The sequence below is a fragment of the Amphiura filiformis genome, chromosome 16 (assembly GCF_039555335.1).
Source record: "Amphiura filiformis chromosome 16, Afil_fr2py, whole genome shotgun sequence".
Classification (NCBI taxonomy): Eukaryota; Metazoa; Echinodermata; class Ophiuroidea; order Amphilepidida; family Amphiuridae; genus Amphiura; species Amphiura filiformis.
Window position 1 is genome coordinate 38,709,173 of NC_092643.1, and position 24,098 is coordinate 38,733,270.

The 24,098-nt window shown below is 36.0% G+C and overlaps 1 protein-coding gene across 1 annotated transcript in view; it reads right to left on the reverse strand.

Annotated features, from left to right (window-relative positions):
* Positions 1–2,546: 2,546 nt before the first annotated feature.
* Positions 2,547–24,098, reverse strand: part of LOC140135969 (sphingomyelin phosphodiesterase 3-like) — a 285,478-nt gene continuing 263,926 nt past the window's right edge. The window contains exons 5-7 of the mRNA XM_072157666.1: positions 17,020–17,173; positions 15,849–16,020; positions 2,547–7,170 (exon numbers count right to left, since the gene is read on the reverse strand). Of these exons, the coding sequence (XP_072013767.1) occupies positions 6,994–7,170; positions 15,849–16,020; positions 17,020–17,173 (503 nt within the window). The 3' untranslated portion in view covers positions 2,547–6,993. The remainder of the gene's footprint in view (positions 7,171–15,848; positions 16,021–17,019; positions 17,174–24,098) is intronic.

The window sequence follows — 24,098 nt, forward strand, 5'->3', positions numbered from 1 at the left end:
TCACAGGCATTTAGAATGGATGCTGGTGAGTAGCACTTGTGTGTGTTTTAACCTTTTTTACCTTGTGTTTGTAATTACCTGCAAATGTGGACCTACATTAGGATACACACATTACAACCATGGACACCGAAAATGCATTTCCTGTTTAGAGGGTTCAGGATGGGTCACATTTGGATAGGAAGTTCTCGGTGTGTGTGGGGTAGGTCCACAGTGTGTCGATTGAAATCAGGTATGTGTGTCCTCGGTTTAGTAGAAATAAATCATATGTGATGTGATCAAGCAAAATCAGTTGGAACTCAGAAATATTGATTTTGAGATATAGATAAACAAAGGAAATATTTCCTATTGTTTTCTCTTGTTTTGGAAACTCTTTAATTGATAATATGGTTGTTCAATTTTAATAGGGTTTTCTGCAAAATGCAGTTTTTTACTACCCTATAAGAAACTTAAAAATTTAATATTTCCGAGTTCCGACTGATTTTGCCTGATCGCATCACATATGCAGAATGAGGTCCTTGTTTGCAGGTATTTACAAAGAGGGTGTGTGTGTGTGACGGGTGAGGTTGAGGTGTGTTTATTGTTTATTTATAAATCAAATTAAGACCATAAATAAATATAAAATAAAGACTGTTAATTCTACCATGGAAGAAAGATATCTAATTCTTCCATGATTCTTCATTTCACAGAAATCAAAAGTGTGTACCATATTCGTTCCATTAACCGCTTATGCCCCTATAAGCTCTCACCCAGTGACTTTACAACAAGCAAACTGTGATATCAGTTTATTAACTGCCCATGCAAATCTGAATCACAAAATAAGCACCCACCCAAAATGACTTTGTTAAGCGCCCTGGGCAGTTAATGGAATGAATACAGTATATACATCAGACAATATTTCGGTTGGTAAATAGACTACTTTTCACTTGCAAAATGTTGTATATGATTAAACATATAAAATTCAGTATAAATACTACATTCTATATACAAAAACATTATGTGTACATGTATAGTATACAAAAGAGCTGCAGTTCGCTTATCATATTCATGACCCTGGGGATATACGAAAATAAAAACAAATAATTAATAACAACAACAATAATAATATTAATAATTAGGGAGAAAGTTGACTTATTCAACTATGCCAATTACTTTTTTGCAAAGAATTCATATTTATGTCTGCCTGCAATACATTCTGCTAAATACAACCTGTCATCCAAATTTTGCATACATTTGAATAAATTAATAAATTAATTAACATAACAGTTATGGAATACATTGCATAAAAGCATAGGAAAGAAATATGTTGGGGCAAAAAGCAACTCACATCAAAATATTGTATGAAAAACAAAATTTGCCCTAACGTACAATCTAAGCTAATAATAATAAGTGGTTACAAATCATTGGTAATATTTGAATCATGTTTTGAACTTGACTTATACTGATGATAAAGGTCAATTAAAGAAAATAATATTTTTATGACATTTAAAAATGAAGGGAACATAAAACTATGTTTTTACAATAAAGAAATTGGTTTGATCAGATCACAGACAGGCAAACAGTTTCTGGGCACCAGTAGCATAGCCAGGGGGTAAAGGATCCCAATGTCACAAAGAAATCTACCCCACTACCCTTTTGAAAAAGTGCTGGCTATGCCATGGATGGGTGTACAGCCTCCACCTGCCAGCAGCTCAAACATACAAGCTCATTACCAATGGCATAGTTCATTAGATCCATGTTAATTGCTTGCTGAATGACCTTTGAAATCAGAAGTTTGATACAAACATTTTTCAGCTAGCACTAGCAACAGTACCGATCAAAGATCTTTGATCTATGTTTTCCATGTCAATTGTATACACCAGTGTGAACTTTGTCTCATGTGACTCGCATTTGCACTCATTCAAGTGTCCTGTGGAGGCATGCAAATGCACAGGTAGGGCAAACAAATATTGGTCTGCATGTTTCATGTATTGGCTGGCAAGAATGAGCCTCACATGCAGATGCATGTTAATTTTACATCACATATTTCACTACAAGAGAAAGATTGGGCTATGCCATTGGAAATGAGAATAGTTTACATATATACCCCAAACCAGTTCATTTACAAGAGTACAGCATCCCAGGAATTTATAACATACAGACTTATATAATCTTTGGTGGGTGCTTCTTCAAATGGTATACCACTACATGTTTGGAAGACATGTGATAGCAGGATTTGATCCAACCAAAGAAGCTATATGTAAGGCCAAAAAGAAGTTTTGTCTCAGGAGAAGATGGAAAAACAGCAAAGTGATATACACCAATCCGACTTCGCCATTACTGCGGTGTCCCCGATGTAAAACTGCGGTGTCCCGAGGTCGGGGGTTCCACCTTCCACCCATTATTTATTGCGTGCTACACAGAATTGTATCCGGAATTGTACACAACAGTGATATTCAATACACGATCATAAGTATTGAATTACGAATTAAATCTCCCGCTCTGGTACATCTGTGTTACCGTCAATAGAGGGCCAAATACAGTAAACGCTTCTCGGATTGGTGTATACTGGTTGTTTTTTACTCAATTATGCAATATGTACAATGAATTCTTCTCTCTTTTTATTGCATCTTTGGTCCACTTTTTACAGTGATTGAATTTTCAAAATTTCTCCCTGACAACTAAAAAAAAACATCAAAAATTTGGTACATAATGGAACAAAAACTTTCAAATTCAAACTCCTGAGACAAATCTCTTTTTTTTAAAATTTAATAAGTTACTTTCCACATGATATTTTATCAGTGACCAATGTAGGGGGCAAAGCATGTGAATTTTGTCATTCAAGAATTTTAGGATATTTGATTCAACCCATACAAGTAACCAGTTGCAAAGTAGGAAATGCTAGTACTTGTCATTAAAATGAATAATGTCTATTATTTTTAATAACCATTACTTGTTATGTGCGTCAATAAAACTGTAAAACATTTTTTTGCATGATGGGTTCCATAGTCTGACAAGTAGGACCTGATTTTGTCTTAAAGTCCATGACAGTGCTACCTAAAACAGGGCCCACTCGTCGGACTGGAATATGGGGCATGGATTTTGCAGCTTAGTGTAATTAATTACTCTACAATACTTTGGTGATTGCATGATATCCAAGCAGCATTGATGGCATGATATCCAAACACATTGGTGATTGCATGATATCCATGAAGCAACATTGGTGATTGCATAATATCCAAGCAACATTGGTGATTGCATGATATCTAAGCAACATTGGTGATTGCATGATATCCAAGCAACTCTGGTGAATGCATGATATCCAAGCAACATTCAAGATTGCATGCTATCCAAACAACATTGGTGATTGCATGATATCTATGCAGCATTGGTAATTGCATGATATCCAAGCAACATTCAAAATTGCATGATATCAAGCAACATTGGTGATTGCATGATATCTATGCAGCATTGGTGATTGCATGATATCCAAGCAACTTTGGTGATTGCATGATATCCAAACAACATTCAAGATTACATGATATCCACGCAACATTCAAGATTGCATGATATCCAAACAACATAGGTGATTACATGATATCCAAGCAGCATTCAAGATTGCATGATATTCAAGTAACATTGGTGATTGCATATGATATCCATGCAGCATTGGTGATTGCATGATATCCAAGCAACTCTGGTGAATGTATGATATCCAAGCAACATTCAAGATTGCATGCTATCCAAACAACATTGGTGATTGCATGATATCTATGCAGCATTGGTGATTGCATGATATCCAAGCAACATTCAAAATTGCATGATATCAAGCAACATTGGTGATTGCATGATATCTATGCAGCATTGGTGATTGCATGATATCCAAGCAACTTTGGTGATTGCATGCATATCCAAACAACATTCAAGATTACATGATATCCACGCAACATTCAAGATTGCATGATATCCAAACAACATAGGTGATTACATGATATCCAAGCAGCATTCAAGATTGCATGATATTCAAGCAACATTGGTGATTGCATATGATATCCATGCAGTATTGGTGATTGCATGATATCCAAGCAACTCTGGTGAATGCATGATATCCAAGCAACATTCAAGATTGCATGCTATCCAAACAACATTGGTGATTGCACGATATCTATGCAGCATTGGTGATTGCATGATATCCAAGCAACATTCAAAATTGCATGATATCAAGCAACATTGGTGATTGCATGATATCTATGTAGCATTGGTGATTGCATGATATCCAAGCAACTTTGGTGATTGCATGCATATCCAAACAACATTCAAGATTACATGATATCCACGCAACATTCAAGATTGCATGATATCTAAACAACATAGGTGATTACGTGATATCCAAGCAGCATTCAAGATTGCATGATATTCAAGCAACATTGGTGATTGCATATGATATCCATGCAGCATTGGTGATTGCATGATATCCAAGCAATATTGGTGATTGTGTGATATCCAAGCAACATTGGTGATTGCATGATATCCAAGCAACATTGGTGATTGAATAATATCAAAACAAAACATTCGAGATTATATTTTTATTTCTGTTTTCCCTTATTTTTTTTGTAAAAGTACATGCAGTTGAAATTTGCCACCAAAATATGACCGCCATCTGAAATGCCCATACATCAAATACCTTTGATTATAAAAAACATACAAATTGATCGGTGTAATTCTAGCTATAGAGACAACCATAAATAACATATTAAGTTATGATCATTAAAGAGACAGCGACAGGAATTAAGCACCATTTTTGTGACTTTTTTCAATAAAAAATTTATAGTCAACAAATTGTACAGGCTGGCCATATATCTCTTTCAGTTAATTGAAAGTGAAAATTGAAAAACATTTAAAAAATCCACACACATTGTTACTATTATATATTAAGCGAGAAACATCAATTTAACTAGGAGAACTCAAAGACCTGTGACTGCCTTTTGCGTGTTATTAATGTCATATGTAATGCGATAAAGTGAGTCTGATGTCGATCAAAATCAAAATTCAGTTTCAAATTTCATTACATTTGCCATTCTCAGAGCTTTAATTTGCAAGCCCATCATAAATAGATTTTTGGTTCCAGAGATATGGCCATTTTAGTGTTACTTAGAACAATAAAATACAAAGGAAGTTGAATACTATTATTGGCTGTATCTCATAATCAATATTCCCAACATCCAACTCATTTTAATCATGTCACATATAAGCCTTTGAGTTTTGACTCTCCCAGAAACACCTACATGGAATACAATTCTACATATTACTAAGATGTGTCTGCAAAATTAGAAAAACTAACATTTATAATGTTTTGTGATTTCAAGAAATAGATCCCTACATTACGTAAAAAAATGGGAAATACTACCACTTGAGACCAACGACCAAAAGGGTTGGAATTAAACTCCACTTGCTTCTTGTATTTATGTAATCATTGTATCATTGCTGGGCAGGAAACCTCCTATGTATGTGTGGCCCTTGACCATGTTTAAAACAAAACTGACAAGAGGTTAATACATAGCAGATTTTGCTTTAAACATGTTCAGGGGCCAATGACACATGGGTTTTTTCTGCCGTAACAGATTTAAGCATTGTGGGCAATTCTGGTCCAGTACAAAGATTGCATTGTCTATTTAAACAGTAAGCTTAGCTTATTAAAATCAATCGATTGAAAACAACTGCATGTGACCCATGGGCGCCACCATTGCAAGACCTCCTCATAACCAAAATACTCAGATTTGAGGATAGGAACGTTTTAGACAAATATTAATCTATTAATGTAAGCCTATACCAAATTAGCCTATTACCTAATGTCTTGATACTAGGCTAACTCTGTGTACCATTTTCCACCCTTAGAAGGCAGTGACGTCAGTGCGCATCTCATTGAGTGCAGCTACAAATCGCTGGCATACACAGGCATACGATTAAAGACGCCGCATTAGATGCGTGAAAGAAACAGCTACTTCAACGCTTTGACATCACTGCCACATCAGGGTGAAAAATGGTATAGGCTAATTAGGCTTACATGAACAGTCAGCATTACAGAGTAAATTCTCTTACTGGACACATGACACCATGGGTGCAGACATATTAGCATTATGGAATGTGACCCCGAGCTTTGATGATATTTTGAAGAAATTATGATTGCTGAATATTCAATAAATTTGCTATTGAAATTTCTACTGAAATTGCGGCCAAGAATAATATTTCAATTCAAAATGACCAGGATTTGAATAGCAAGGGCAATATCGGGGATCACCAATAAGGCTACACTCACATTGATCATATTGATACACATAGGTACATGTCCAGTAAATTTACTCAAAAAATTTACTCTGTATTGCTGAGTGACCCAAATATCATTGAAGATACCAATAACTCATATAGCTAAACTATTACACATTACGAGATTTTGAATATTTCATATATTACCAAAAACTACATTTTGAAAGTATTGACTGATGGAAAAGAATGTTATTGATGTAAACTGATACAATGACATTACAAAGTTGCTAAAAATACAATATTGCTCCAAAACCTGGTCACACTTGCCACATTTCCATCCAAATGTACTGAAAGACCACCCACTGTGCTGAAGGTCACTTTGCAGACATCCTGTCTAGAAGCTGTAATGTCAGCTCCTAGGTGTATCATGTGATGATTATTTTAATCAAGTATTTTGAACAACCTAAGCTGACTGTTTAATGGAAGTTTCCTGTTCCTTTCTTATTCCCCTGAGCACTACTTGCCAATCTAACATTGCCTCTGATTGGTCAATTGCATGATATCTTCACTTTAATCACCAATCAGAATGGAGCTTTGTAAATAATTCACCCCAATTCTTTTGCGTGGTGAAATTATTCTAACAATGTTGCTGATTGGTCCAATTGATAATGAAAACTTCTTTTTGGCCAATCGGCAGGTAGTTCTGTGGGGTTAACATGTTAGTCTCAGCTAGCTACCACTAGCCCTGTGTGGTCATACAGTGGTCTCATACATAACTTTGCATGTTACTGAATCATCACTGTCTGGTGTGTCCACTTGTGGCCAGTCCCTCGCTGATGCCGGACCAACAGCTGCAGAAAACGTCATACACATCGGGATGTGATCGGTTAATGTTGCTAGCTGAGTCACAAAGGCATATTCTTCACATACCTGTATACAAATGAGAGGAAATAACAATAGAATTTGGTTAGCTATAATAAAGTTTGGGGGAATTTCACAGCCCCCATGGCAGATATGGAGCAATATTAGTATAGTCTTGGCCTACATGAAGACAATGGCATAGCCAGTGAAGGGGATGCAGTCTCTGGTCATCAGGGTCCATCTGTACATCACAGATCATTGGTACACAACTGTCTGGGCCACACATGAGAAATCCGTTCTCAACTAAATTTATATTAAGGGCGTTGGCTCTTACTAACGTTGTTCCTTGTTATGCAAATGAGCGGTTTACGCTTCCGTAGCTTATACACAGGGATTTCGGAGCTATTCTTTTATTATTACACATGCATCAAGGCCGTTTCTATACAGTTGAATGAGCATGAAAAGAATCTTCCGCACGACTATACAGTGCGAAGTAAATATTGTTTTGTATACTTTTGGAATGCAATGTGTACCGATCGACACACCGACAGTCCATACAATGAAAATTTACCAATATCAGCGATGTGCTTTTATTTCTTCCTTTCTAAAATTAACCTAATTTTAACACCTTTAAGCCTATTTGCGCACTTTGCCAAAGCTATATACTGTAGGTAAGGGTAGGGGTGTCAGTTGACATGCTTGACACAAATGTCTGTCAGCAATATCATGTTATAAGTACATTCTGAAATTTGAGCTGCCTGAAGACACTCAGTGGTAAGCTGTGGCAGCTAGTGGTCACTAAAGTATAATCTTCACATAATACATAGAGCAGCAATGATAAGAGAATGTATTGTAATGGTCATAGGGTGATAGCATAAAACATATGGTTTGATGCCAAACTGTGTGTTTATAGACCACTTGACATCATTGTTTATGATATCACGCCACCAAATAAATCCACATAGAGATATGTACTAAATTCGCCTCAAGAAAACATCATTTTTTCTTCGCAAGAGCGACTCAGTTCTTAGCGACAGCTATGATGGTTGAAATTAGCCCTAGCCTGAGTGATCCCTCTGACTGGGAAAAGATATAGGTTGACCGTCATTATTTTTTACGACTGGCCCTCGAAGTCTATGATGTCTGGGAATTACCTAATTTACCTCCAAAATCATGCCAGTGTTTCTGTTCAAAACCGACTGCTTAAAATCATTAAAAAAATACTCAACATGATGCAGTCATGTCTACAGTACAATTCATCTCGACCTTTGCAGGACTTAAACCCCATTAAAAGCTATTAAACCAAGATAACACTCATTGAAACAGCTCAACTGATTAAATCGGATCTTCTCTGGTTGTGCACACGTGTCTGTTTTATATATGCGATATCGCTATGAGGTGCTATAATACAGCTTCAGTTGGGTAACTGATTATAAAGGAAACGCAAGGAAACAATGGTATGTGGACCTTTGTTCACGAAATGAGACAATGGCCTGCTTTTTGTTAACCAGCATTCTTGAAAATGAGCAACATAATGATTGTTGACTTAACACGGTTTGGAAATAATTTCTTCATATTTTTGGTGTTATCTGTCGTTTACATATCCTTCCTAAAACACAAAAGTGCGACTATTTCCAAACACCTAAATTAGCTAAAAATTTAGGACATGTTACAAAACTATATTTTCTAGAATTTCATAAAATAGTTTAAATGTAGCTTGTACCGTTTGTTTGTGGCATCCTTCAGAACGGAGCGGTCCGTTACCAATATAGCTCAATATTTTCGGTCAAATCTCCATTCAATTAACACTAGGAGTTGGCTAGCTATGAGCTAGCTATGCTTTGCCCTCACTCATATTCTCTGAAAGTGCGACTATTTCTGAACATCTAACCTAGCTGTAATTTTAGGTCATGTTAGAGAAATATATTTGCTAGAAGTTTGGAGAATAGTTTAAATATTGGCCGGTTATTTTTCACACAGTGATGTTAACTAGGCAAATGCAATATACTTCTAACATACACTATTTGTAAAGGTCGAGCGTCAATGGTGAGAGCACTGTGTATTGTGTATAGGAAAACGGACAGTAACTGCAGTATGATCGCTCCCATCTGTGGTACACTTGCAGGATTTGATATTACTAATCATGACCAATCCAAATTTAGCGAAAGTTATGCAAGTTTCTGCTTATTTTAATGCTTACTTTAGGCTGAGAAATGCATTCAGGGCGCACGACCGTATAATACTATTTGGTGGTGTAAAATCTTATCAACAAAGACGAGGGACTGGTCTATCGATATGCTTGAATGAACCTAAACAATGTCAATATGAACCAGTTTATGTGACACCTGCCAAATGATCATATCAGAGGTAAAAGTAAAGGTAAAGGAGGCGAACCTGTATATAAACAGTGATCGGAGTGCCCATCTCTCTTTCATTGGCGATTGGGCCAGACTCCTCCATGTAATGTTGCTGTAGGAGGATCGCTACACCTCCTCCACAGCGAGTCTGTTACCTTCCCAGCATTAAAGAATGCCAGTACCCATTTATACACCTGGGTGGTGAGGAGTAATTGAGATAAAGTACCTTACTCAAGGGCACAACACGATGGTGTTGCCGGGGCTCGAACCCGCAACCTTCCAATTATGAGTCGGAGCCCGTTCCTCTTGGCCACCATGCTCCCAAAGGTGAAGATGCTCGGCCACCATGGCTTGGCCACCGTGCTCCCAGAGGTGAAGATGATAAAATAGGCTGATTTTGGGAAGTTGGCCAGCACTCCTTCCACTCCTCAAATAAAAGACTAGAATTGAGCTATTCCAGTTGGCATCCATACACCTCCTACAGTCAGTCTACTCTGTAGTATAAAGTACCGAGCGGACACACACATTGTGCCGACTTTGAAGGCACACATACCTGCAGCAGAGATGCAGCACTACGCACTGTTAACGCGATGTATATTCATGCAGATTGTACTTCAGAGTGGACAAACTGTATGGAGGACATCACCTTAATCTCCTACACAGCGGACATATATTTCAAATGGAGTCACCCATTCAGGCAACCCAATTTGAAATTCACACTCCCTGTGTGGAAGATAAAGGTCATGTCTTCCATAGGGTGTATATGGTCGAATCCAACGAAAAGTGTACACGGCATGTTCAGGGCCATAACTTAAAAGTATTAATCAATTCTCATTCGTTTTTGTATTGTGTTTATTCGCCTTGATCATACGCTTCGCGCCATATATAATAAGACCCCCTTCTGTGAAAAACTTAGACACAGAGACCCCAAAACATGCTATTTTTACCCATTTTTTCAAAATATTTCTTAAAGTATTTTTAAAAACATCTAAATCAGTTATGAAAAGAAGTCATTGGATTGAATCTAAATTGATTTCCTGAAAGGTGTGTATTCAAAGATTGCCTGTTCAATTTTTCACATATTTGTACATAATTATGAATTTTTGTGATAATTTTTTGAGTGGTATTTTTTTACATTACCTACGAATACAATTTTTCATAGCACTAGATATATCTTTAAAAATGGAAATCACTAATAAATGCATAATTGATACGAGCTTTGATATGTCCAATACTGAAATGCATTGCATTCGGACATCTTTATTATTGTGTTTAGCTGCCAGAAATTCTAAATGGCACAAAGGTAGGTTTGGTAAAAAATATGCATTACCTCCGAATACATGTTAAAAGCTGTGTCATTTCCACAAAGTGAGAGAATAGTAAACAATAGTTAAACAATAGGTGCAGGGTAATACACTCTTTATTTCTACCAAGTGTCAATAGCCTGCATTTAAATATTTCTGAGATGTCAACAAGAAAAGCAAGTATTTGTAGGTAAATTTCGGTAACCGGATGTTACGTACGAATACAATTTAGCATCATGACAGTATTGTGAAACACCGCCATTCATGCCAATGCCCATATTGGTACATAACGAAGGCCTGTATGTTTGCTATCAAATCATATGTCAATGAAAGTTGCGAATTCACATACATGCCCACCATGCAATAGTGAATACGGCTTAATTGTTGAAAAATATGTACTGAAATAGACGACGGTCTGCTCATTTGAAAGAAAAATCAGATTCAAAGAAGATTAAAAGGGATAAATACTTGGATTTGTCAACTGTCATGTGTGCTTCATTTTAAATGTTTACCGACCTTCTGGTTTCTGAGTAATTTGTGTCCAAATTGATTTATTAGAAGGTAACTTTTGGCGTTTTTGCTAAGGTTACCTCCGAATACCATGGAAAACACGACTGTTTTCATTGTCTCATGATCTAGACAACACAGTGATGGACCCTGGTATAAAGCTAATTGTAGTTGCCCTCAAACGAAAGGCCACAAGGCGTAACTGACTCCAAGATGGACTTCACAAGTCTGCAATAACGGTTTTAAGCGATTTGTGTGCAATTAAGCAAATTAAAGTCACTTTAGTGCCTTTGTTTCTTACTTCAATCCTCTTTCAACCGCTGTGAACCGACATTATTAATACATGATAGGGTCTAAAGCAGTATACAGACTTTTTATTATACGTACAATATTGTATGTACAATATGTACGTTATTTAATCTATTACCATTCTATTTCCAGTAATGTTTAAGTTCTAACGAATGTTTGATGACGTAAAATCGATAATATATTTCTGCTAGATATTGTATGTAACATATTATCGATTTTTCGTCATCAAACATTCGTTAGAACTTAAACATTACTGGAAATAGAATGGCAATAGATTAAATAACGTACATATTGTACAATATTGTATGTACAATACTCGGAGTCTGTATACGACTTTAAGTATCAATAAGCGCACATAAAGAAAATAATACATTCAAAGTGCTTTATAAAATGAAGTTTTGATTGCGATATCCACCAAAAGTCTAATTCTTACCTACAAATACTGAAATGTTACTTACGAATACAGCATAATACATGACATGTGTAATAAAGTGTCCCTACCAATGGAAATTAATTGTCAAAAACTTTAAGCGGTACCCCAGGACACTATTATTACCCATATACTGATTCATTCAACAATTATTTATTATGTAAAATTGCTGATTAACTACTTGTATATCAAAATGAAGTGGTCAAAATCTTGCTAAAAGCATCAAAAATTTTTTGATCTAAGGTAATAGCATTTATTCATTTGGACGTACCATCTGAAAGAGATCTAAAACTACCATTTTATTAATTCATTACCATAATAGCAAAATTTAAACCTCTAAACTCAATATAGATATTGTTAAATCGCTCATTTTACCTACTGAATACCGGGTTTCTTCACCTTTTCATTGTATAAAGCGTTAGGTGTATGCGTATAATTCCTAATATTCTTGAAAACATATATCCTACTCGTTCTTATACAATGTGTAAATTGATTCATACTCATTTGATAAATAAAATACAGAAACTGACCTAAACTTCATTTTCAAAAATAAACTAGCATAAATTGACTAAGATCATATTGATCGCGTTATAAAAATAAAAACAAATATTTTCTGGTTGAGCTAGCATTTTCCTGACACCCTGTGGTCTACATTACACGAAAAAAAGCGTTAATGGGAATATTCCATTTGTTTTAGGTTGATTAGTATTGCGATAGTGAAAGCATCCTAGTGGTATTCGTAGGTAACATTGGGTTTTGATATCACATTTACTATCACCGTCCTGGATTTATTTTTCAAGATTAGTAATGGCACTTTTGGTTCCTATAAGGCCAATATGTCATCAATCAATGGGCAAAAGGAAAAAAATTGTGGAGACATTTTTATTTCGGACTTTTATTTTTGGCCCGTGGACACTTTTGGTTGGATTCGACCATATGAATTTCAACTGGAAAAGCCCATTATGGCTTATAACTACTTTAATCTATGGGATATATATCGACTGCTTAGTGCCAGAAGTACAATAGCTGCCCTGTGAACATTTGGCAATTTACATATATTGTACTCATCTACACATGGCAGCTACACATGGCAGCTATTGTACTTACCCATTTCTGCCACTGAGTAGTCAATATATCAACTTGAAGCTGTTATATTCTGATTCTTTCCACCGAAAGAAACATATGATATATGACATGGTCTCTTAAATTTTTCAATTAAATATTCAATGAGAATATTTGATCTTTTGCTAACTGCAATTAGGGACAAATCTGTTTTGACAGAATATTCAATAAAATGATTTAAATTTTCAATCTGTTTAATCAATTAAAAGGAGTGGTTCTCAGTCATTGGGCAATTACAGTTGAAATCCTTACACCCTCTGGAAGACATGACCTTAATCTTCCACACAGGGAGTGTGAATTTCAAATGGGGTTACCTGAATGGATGACTTCATTTTAAATCTACACTCCCTGTGTGGGAAATTAAGGTCACATCTTCTATAGGGGTGTATGGATTCCAACTAAAATAGCACATTTAGCAATTCCAGTTCAAATCCATACACCCGCTGGAATTTAAATTTACACCCCCGTGTGGGAAACTAAGTTCATGTCTTCCATAGGGGTGTATGGATTTCAACAAAAATAGCCAATTTAGCAAGTTTAAAATCAGGTTGCAGTATTCAGTGTTCACTTTGCAACATGTGAAACGTGTGTATGAATATGCTGTGTTCATTCACATCCAACTGTAATTGCACTTTTTAAATGACTTTCACATGACAGTGATTAATTCATTTCTCCCATGTGACTAATTGGCAAATTAGTTAGCCTATTTTATAATTTTTATTTTCTACATTAGGATCATATTATATACTAAAATCAGTCATTAGGAGCCATAGTAACACTACTATCCCAGCAAACACAAAACGTTTGACAGAAAACGTTTAAATGTTGAATTATATAAAGGGTATGTTTTAATAACATTTCAGGAAATATTTTTGAAAACATGATGCAAAACATTCCATCATAATGTTGACAAATATTTGACAAAATGTTTGCCAACAAATATTTTGCAATAAAATTTTTACAACATTTCTAAAATGCTGCTGTAGTGTTTTTTCATAATATAATGTTTTAAAAATGTTTTCATGACCTTTATACGAGGGTCATTCAAAAAGTTCTACCTGTTGGGTCATAACTTTTGTTTTGTTAAAGGTAGCTACTTGAAAATTTGCATACATATAGTTTGTAATGTCACCTACAGGTGGTATAAAAACCATGTCAAGATCATTTTTAAATTTTTGTTGGTGACCTAAAAACCACAGTAAGATATTGTTCACCGGAAACGGTCAAAATATGTACAATATTTACAAAGGCGTCTCAAGTACAGTGTGTTGAAGATCCCATAATTATTGGATTTGGTCATTTTATACAGTAAAAACTGTTTAAAACACAAGAATAATCATAAATTTATATGTACTGGTTAAATGGTTGCCACAAACTGAAAATGATGGACATTAATATGCACAAAACTAATAGAACAAATAGCCAGTGTAATAAACTTAGTATAAATGACCACAAACACAGTTTATGAAGATATTGACTTTAATAAAACATGGTGTAAAATGGTGGCATTATGTCGCTTTCTTTGGAATAAAATACCGCAATAGACCAGTAGATCACAAAAGGAATTAAATTTACTTTTTTGACTGAAAAATGTGTTATAGTAGCTTTAACTTTTGTATTTTATCTAAGAGCACAGCTAGAAAAGTCACGCTGTAGGGATGGACACTATGCTGATTATCATTACCTGAGTTGTTACAAGATATCCCTCCAAAAATTGGAATTCTGGGTAATTTTTGTCCATCAAAAGTTAACTTTTTCAGTCACAGATGATGTTTTGGACTGTAAGGTGTATATTCATTCAAAATTTATATTGTTACTTATATGATTTTTTTGTATAAAGAGAGAAGTTCGTACATTGGCTGCATGCATGTTTTCAAGTGCAATATCCAAAGATGCATCACCGTTTCCGGTGTACCATATCTTACTGTGTTTCTCAACTCACCAACAAAAATCTGAAAATGATCTTGACATGATGTTTCTACCACCTGTAGGTGACATTACGAACTATATGTATGCAAATTTTCAAGTAGCTACCTATAACAAAACAAAAGTTATGACCCAACAGGTAGAACTTTTTGAATGACCCTGACATTTAAATGTTATTAAAACATTTTGACCAAAACCATACGGTACACCCTGTCAGTCCGAACCACCGCTAGTCCAAATTTTAAGCTTACCTAACGCTAACCCTAACCTTAAACCTAACTCTTAACCTAACCCTTACCTTAACCATAGCCCTAAAAATTTGGACTAGCGGTGGTTCGGACTGATAGTATTACTGACTGATGGAGAGACCCCAAACCATAGAGCAACTATCACCCCTCACCCTCCAGGTCTGTAGCCAGTACCTCGGGAAAAATGGTTTGCCCTATTGGGCTATTCCAATTGATATCAACACTACCCCTGTGGAAGTTTTTGGAACTATCTTCCACAGGGGGAGTATCTTTTTCAAATGTAATTGGTCAGGATTAATCATTTTGAAATCCATACTCCCCTTGTATTATGGCTTTACATTTATCTTCTACAACTGGAGTAAGTATTTCAAATGGAAGCTATCCAACTGTCTAATCTATTTGAAAGCCATACTCCCTCTGTGGAAGACTTTATCTAAATCTTCCACAGGGGAGTGTGGATTTCAAATGGAATAGCCCATTTTCCCTATAATCTTAAAGCCTCATATAGTATTTTGTATGCTGTCTGTAATATAAATAGACCAACCTGTTGTAGATGGGTTCTATGGTTACTGAACATGATATAATCTACTCTTCGTCTACCGTTACCACGGTAACGTTGGAAGTCTGGTGTGTTCCAAGGCATGTTGCTGTCGATTGGTTCATAAACCTCGACGTCTTCTAGAAAGCACCCTCGTAGCTCTGGGTCTTCTATTGTTCTGACAAACAAACAAACAGCAAAATAGGTTTAATTATAATCATATCTGGTAAAAAAAGTTAACATCAGAAGTAAATCAAATCTATTAATGAAGAGGCACAAGAGAAATGTACTATATATTCTGATATTTGCCTGACCCTAAAAAAGGCAAGTGAAAAGGGATGATTGTTTGTGACTAGGAAACTTACACATGTAATGCATCTGAGGGTTAAAATCACTGCTTCCAAGAAAATGCAGTTTAATTTGCTCGTCAAATGAAACAAAAATTATCCCTGCGGCTGAAATGGGATTGCCCTCGTGTTATTATTTGGCTGATTCCAGTGATTTTTTTAAAAGCATTGGTTGAATAAATTATGTGTTCTTTCTGAATGTCTGACAAAAGGCCCAAATTTTGGGGTCAGTGTTTTGTCATTTCGGTGTCTGGGGATAATGTATAGTTTTCAGAAATTGGACATCTATTTAGAGTATTTATTTTTTAAATTTAGTCCAATAAGGTACAATGAACAGCTGATTTTACATGCATACGGCTAATTTGTTTAAAGTAGAATATCCGGGTCCATCAGACCTGCAAAACGCCTTAGGGGTATTTTTGCTGGAATTAACGGTAAAACTTGTTTGGGGCATTTAAAAAAAAAGGTGCACTCATGTGTACATTTATATGTACCATATTTTATGATATGAGAGCATTACATAGACAGTAGAGGATCCCGGTGGCATGCACCCCCTCTAATTTGGTCAAAATCAGCCCACTTTGACAATTTTTTGAGTCCTACAAATCCTCAGCCAAGGGACGGATCAAGGTTTTTGAAAGGGAGGGGGCTCACTTATAAAATATGTTTGGTGTTTGGAAAATTTTGCAAAATTTTTGTCAAAATTCTTGCAAAATCATCAGAAATGTTTTTACAGAGAAGGGGTGACCCAGCTTCCACCCATCCCCACCCCACCCCCATCGCCATATTTGTAACCATTTTTCAAATCCTGGCTGTGCCACAGATCTCACCTTTGTAAGGCTTCTGGTGATGCTACCTCATCTTCATGTAGTCTTTCTCTTCTAATTAAGCTTCCCTTAGTCCAAGGCCTATCACAACCTGGTCTAAGCCGGCATGGATCATGATATATGAGGAAAATGGGATGACTCCAGTCTGGCATATCACCTGCACAAAATATACAATAAATATAATGATGATTAATGGAAAACAACTTGAAGCTGATTTTTTTTTCTGATTATGAGTGATATTGCAACATTTAGAGCTCTGGGGCGTGATTCATCAAAATACATCCCAACTTCCTATAAACATAAAATTATATCATAAAATATACTGCATCAATCTCCCTGTACTGAGCGGCTGCTTTACGGTGTTGTAAAATAATGGACCTTGACCGCGGCTACTTTACGGCGTAGTAAAATCATGGACCGTAACTGCCACCACCTGGAGATGGAGTTGGCTATGCCCTGACTACATTGGCCATAGGCAGGTGGTGTATGACGTGCAGTCCCTAAATTCAGTAAATTTTCATCGTCAACCGTGTAATTGAATGGGATTATTTTGAAATTTTAAAACGCTTGAAATATCACAAACAAATAGGCCTATGTTGATAAATAATATAAATACAAGCTAAAACCGTTGGGGTTCGATAATGAACCCCACAAAACTAACAGTATATGGAAAATGCCATACGGCCGGGCGGTTTCACGAGTTGCCGGCTCGATCATGTCATCCGCCGCCTGGCCATAGGTAGTGGATGCCTTTACAATCCCCAGGACTCTACCAAAACAACTTTTTAGCTTCCTTTTATCATGGTCCTATAACACATTCAAAATGTTAACAAAAAATGATTCGAGGCACTCCGGCCATATTCAAGGTTAAAGGTCAAAAGTGGTCAAATTTCAAAATTGCTCAAATCTGGTTAACAAGCACACCAAATCATTCCTCTCATTGCAAGGATTCAGAAAAAGTATAGTTTGACCAACCCGCAACATACCATTCTTGAGTTATAAGCAAAAAGGTCAAATATTGGTGGGTCGTCAGTTTTTTGGCCACACAGGGGCCAAAAATTACAAAAAATTGACATTATGATCCTCAAAGACGAACTGAAATGATATCATTTTATGATTCAGAATGGGCTATTCCAGTTGAAATCCATACACCCCCTACAGAAGACATGATTTTAGTCTTCCACACAGGGAGTGTAAATTTGAACTAAAGTAGCACAAATCAGGTAAACCCCATTTGAAATTCATACTCCCTGTGTGGAAGATTAAGGTCATGTCTACCATAGAGGGTGTATGAATACCAACTGGAACAGCCCAATCATCCAGTCTTGCTATGGGTCATTCCAATCTCGAATCAGGGGAGTTTGCCTAGGGTACATGTACTTATCAGAAAATACAACCATGGCAATTGATTAGTACTACCAAATCACAGTGTTGCCAATAGCTATAATTATTAGCAAGGACTGTACACATCTAGGGGCTAGCAAAAGAAGGCCCCATCTGCAATGGCTGCCAGATATCACATTCTTCAATGTGTATGATATAGACCAGGATATAGAATGCAAAACTTTATGAAATTTCTATATGGCAGCTATTACAGATAAGACCTTCTTTCAAAAAACCCTCAAGTTTAGAGAATAAAGTTTGTTTTTGCACCTGTGAATGAATTGGATATCCCATGTAGGCACAGATAATGTTACAATATCTGTGATGTAGGAGTCCAAGATATATTGGGCAATTCCAGTTGAAATCCATATACCCCCTATGGAAGACATGACCTTAATCTCCCACACAGGGGGTGTAGATTTCCAATGGAGTCACCCATTAAGGCAACCACATTTGAAATTTGCACTCCCTGTGTGTAAGATTAAGGTCATATATTCCTTAAGGTCCGTTCATACTACCACCGCATTTGCGATGCGTTGCTTTGTGATGCGGTGCGTTACCGTACTGCATTGTACTGCAAACTACTGCATTGCGATATCGCAATAAAGTTAAATACATTTTGACTTGGACATGCGACTAGTTGCGTTGAGTTGCGGCAAAACGTAATCGATATATCGGCATCGCAAAGCAACGCATCGCAAATGCGGTGGTAGTATGAACGGACCTTTAGGGGGCGTGTATAGATTTCAAATGGAATAACTGATTGCTTGTCTTACTTAACCCTCTGAGCACTTGCCAATCTAACATTGTCTCTGATTGGTCAGTTACATGATATCTTCACTTTAATTACCAATCAGAATGGAGCTTTGCAAATAATTCCCTCCAATGCATGGTGAAATTATTCTAACAATGTTGCTGATTGGGCCAATTGATAATGAAAACTTCTTATCTGGCCAATCGGCAGGTAGTTCTCATGGGGTTAACAATAGCATCTTCATCCATGCATGTGATACAAGTTTCATCTTGCAAACATCATGAGCAATTCACCACCATTCATCAATATTTTGTAAATCAAGTTAGTCATCAGTGTGTTTATTCTATAGTCTCTATCTACACCTTGTTGCATTTAGGGATAGCTTCAAAACTCAATCACAGGTCAACTGCTAGCACCCTGGTGATTGGCAGTGGCGCTCCCCCAGATAGAACTCTTGCCCCTAGATTCTTAACTTAACATTACAAAAATGTCCTCTTTTGCAGCAATTTTGCACAAAACTGGTTGATTTTTCCACCGTCCACTTGAAACTCACTTTGCCTCCCCCCTCAACCCCCGAAAACAAATTCCTGGTGCCGCAACTGGTGATTAAGTCTGGCTTCTATTGCTCAAAATAATAAACCATTGGTGGTCAACTAAAGATTAGGTTTTGTATTCTTTAAATAAATGTGAGTGTCACAGATACGCCAAAAGTCAAAGTCTTATTTTTACAGGCAAGCATTTTTTTTTTTTACTAAAAGTTCCACATTCTGGAAGCCTTGCCTTCAACCAAAATCAAATTCATTGTCAATTTGCACATTCATCAATTTTTGCCATTTTTCATACATACAAATGAAGAGTTCAGAGGCAAAATGCCATATTTCCATTTTTCTTGATTTGAGAAATAGGCAAATAGAACATGTTGAATATAATAAGAAAATGTGTGCCATTTTTGATCATAGTTTAAAAAATATGCATTGGATTTTTTAAAGAAGGGTGTCAATTTAAAACTAGGATTGAGGGCAGATATTGCAGCCGGTGGCCTTAATGCAGGAAGTTTGAAAATGGCACATACCATGTTTTGCATGTAAACTCTTCAAAGTGTAATATCTGTTTAATCCCCTAAAATATGTGCTTTCACCTGGTACATAAATCTGCATTTTGATGGGGTAAACTGAGGCTGTCAATCGGGTCACCCACCTTTAACTCCCAGCTTCTATAGTCACTATAGAGACAGCTATCTCCAGTAGATAGCAATCACTATATACTTTAAACTAAAACTATAGTCACTAGATACAGCTATCTTCAGTAGATAGCAATCATTTTATATTTTTTAACTAAAACTATATACAGCTATCTTCAGTAGACAGCAATCACTATATTTTTTAAACTAAAACTATAGCCACTATATACAGCTATCTTTGGTAGATAGCAATCACTGTATTTTGTTAACTAAAACTATAGTTTTTTATACAGCTATCTTCAGTAGATAGCAATCGCTATATATTTTAATTAAAACTATTATAGTCACTATATACAGCTATCTTCAGTAGGTAGCAATCACTATATTTTTAAACTAAAACTATAGTCACTATATACAGCTATCTTCAGTTGATAGCAATCACTATATATCTTAACTAAAACTAAGTCACTATATAGAGCTATCTTCAGTAGGTAGCAATTGCTGTATATTTTTTTTAAACTAAGACCAACTTGTTGAATTTGTAAGTCCCATAGCCAGTATATCACCCTATAGCCAATATATCACCCAAATTTAAAAGTTGCAGTTATTTGTATTGATTTGAATTCAGCGCCAATATAATGGCGGGTTTTACATGCCACAATACTTGAGTAATAATCATTGATTGCTGTAAACTTCATCTTTTAAATTCTGGCATTTTTCTTTCAAACATTACTGTGTTGTTAATATTGAACAACATTGACCAAATAGGGTATCAAAATGTGTGTAAATAAACCATCCTTCTTCCTATGTTAAAACATTGTGAATATGATCAATAGTTCTGAAGATATGGGCATATTTATAACGACTTCATTATTTTTTGTGAAAGCTTTACCACCCTATCATTGGAACACCCTGTCCCGGACTCCGTTACACAAGTGATGGCACAAATGCGTGCATGAGTTGATGCGTGTATGTACAAGTGAAATTTAATTCTTGGTATTATTGTCTAAATGCCCGCATGTATTCATAACAAATGTCATCACCCATGGGTATAAGTTGTTATTGTTAGCACTACTGTGATATTGCTTAAGCCAGGACCGGTACCTGCCCCTACAACCTTACGGTGCACTCAACGCTTTGGTTTATTTACGTGATGCCTGTAGGCGTATTTTATCAGCTAGGAGAGTACATGATCCTTTTGTAATTGAATGGGGTACTTTAAATAAATTCAAGTTAGAAAAGTTTTGTTGAGGTGCCATGTGGGGTGCTAATTAAAGCCATGTTGTTAAATTCTCCATAAAAAATAGATTTGTATTTCTTTTCCACAAAATGTTTAATTCACTGTCAGATATGTCCATTTCTAGTTTTGACCCAAACAGATTAAAGGGGGTAACCCTATTGGTTTTGGATATGGATTGTCTTTAAAATTACATAATAATATCAAATATCGCCCCCTTTATGCTGCTTTGTGAAAAAACAAGAGCATTTTCAGCGTAAATGTGAATAAATAGCCAAATTTGCAATCCAATACCTTGGTATACATGAATTGCATTCTGGGCAGGCAAGCAACAACAACAATTCCCGTTCCTATGACGAATTTAATGCTGACATGCTGTACAATGCCCGGCCCGTATTGAACGGAAAATATTTGTTGTTGTTTTTCGTACCGTTTCAGAAAAAAAGGAAACAAAATATATTTCCCCTTGCAATATGTACATTTCAAATGAATATAAAAAGTTTTGGTTAAAAATGGAGAGGAAAAAAAACCCTTCCGATACCAGATTTTGAACCGGGTACCTCTCGGGTAACGCACAATGCGCTAACCGATTGAGCAATTTAGCCCACTACGCCCATCGTGGATTTTTATAACTTCATCGGCGTACCGTCTCCTCAGCAGTTAGTGTGGTTCGCTTTTTCACAGAATGTGTATGACGCGAAACCAAAGTAGCTGTTGAGGAGACTGATGATTCGCAATTAATTCCCTGCCCAGAAATCCGAAGTAATTTTTATTATTTACAAAATGGTAGCCTGTAAAAACTGCTGTGTTTCATGATTTCTCCGGAAATACATCGACTTGGAGCGTCAAATTTCAGGATAGTAATGAGAAAAATAGTATCTATTAGGCCTATGTGATACCAAAACCTCATCAACAATGAAAAAAATCGGGGGGATGATGCTGTCGATCAGGTTACGGACCTTTAAGCAAAACAAAGAAAATCGCTATTTAATATCAGCACATAATGTCGCCAATCCACATCATTGTCTAGTGTCTATCATGACTGAGTTTGGTTCTTTAGATGTGTTATGACCTTCCCGCATGCCATGTACGTAGAATGTTATATGGGTATCATGTATGTGTTTCACTAATATTTCTATCACAGTAATAACTAACCGATGGAATATGAAGGCTTATTATTAAATCTCAGATTATATAAGAAATACAGCATATTAGGCTTAAATTGTTGTATAGTGTCTTAGTTCATCAAAGTACATTACATTTGTGTAAAAATCTAGATTTCTAGTAAAATTGAGGGCAGGCTTGGGAGAAAATGTTACAAAATGGCATTAAGCTGAATATGGTACTTGTTCTATCAAATTATCACTCAATTAGGTTTTCCATGTGGAAGAGTAAATTAAAGGGGGCAAGCATTTATTGACAGTGCCTCAGAGGGAGAGAGGCCAAGTATTTTTTAACAGTTTGGAGGAGCACCAAATATAAAAGTGCTATGCATCCTTGTTTTGTTAAAGCCATGTTATAACATTTCTATAAAAAACAGATTAGTATTTCTTTTCCATAAAATGTTAGCTTTTACTCTCAGATATGACCACTTTTAATTTTGATCCGGACAAGTGAGGTAAAGCAAAGAAAACTGAAATTTACTACCAGCGCAGATATCGCCAATGCATGTCACTCCTTCGGTTGTGCTACTGCACAGGCATTTGATGTGTGTGTACCATCCCGCACGCTGTGTACGCACTGTGATGTGAACATTGTGTATGCGTTTGACTAATATTTCGATTGTAATAATTAAACAACGGTTCCTGCGTTTGATTCAAAATTGCAAATTTTGACAAAACTACAGCACCTAAAGTCTTGATATTTGCAGGACATGTTAGTTTAATACAGTATATTACAATCGTGTAAAAAAACAAAATTTTGAAAAATATTGAGGGCGTTCTCCTTAGCAAATGTTATAATATGGCTTTAATAAAATAAAGAATATAGGAAAAATAGGAAATATAGGGCCATATGAAGCCCTGCTCTTATATTTGAGTGACCCACTCCCACCAAGATATTGCACAACCCCTTGATTTATTGCTTTTATGCATTTTCTTCAATGCATAAAACTAAACGTTGGTTTTCATTCAGTACATACCAATTGATTTTACGATATTAGGGAAATTTAATAAATATTAATTTATGCCAAGGCGATGCATCACTAAATAGTGGGAATTTGGTACAGTTAATAAAAACATTCCAATGCCTGTGGGCAGGCACCTTTGAGATAACAAATGGGGCAATCCTTTATGATGATGCTACTTTGTATGTACTAGGCCAACTAGAAATGTTGCTCATTGATGTTTGAAATATGATTTAAATGTTTTCATTTTCAAACACAAAAACAAACAGAGCTGCAATGAATACTTGTATGCTGCAGCTGATGATTTACATAGTTAATAACATCCTTTAGTTTCTTAGCCTTTTCATCTTTCTTTAAATTAAAAAGTTGGGTGCATGTTATATTCAATTGTTAGGGAGCGATC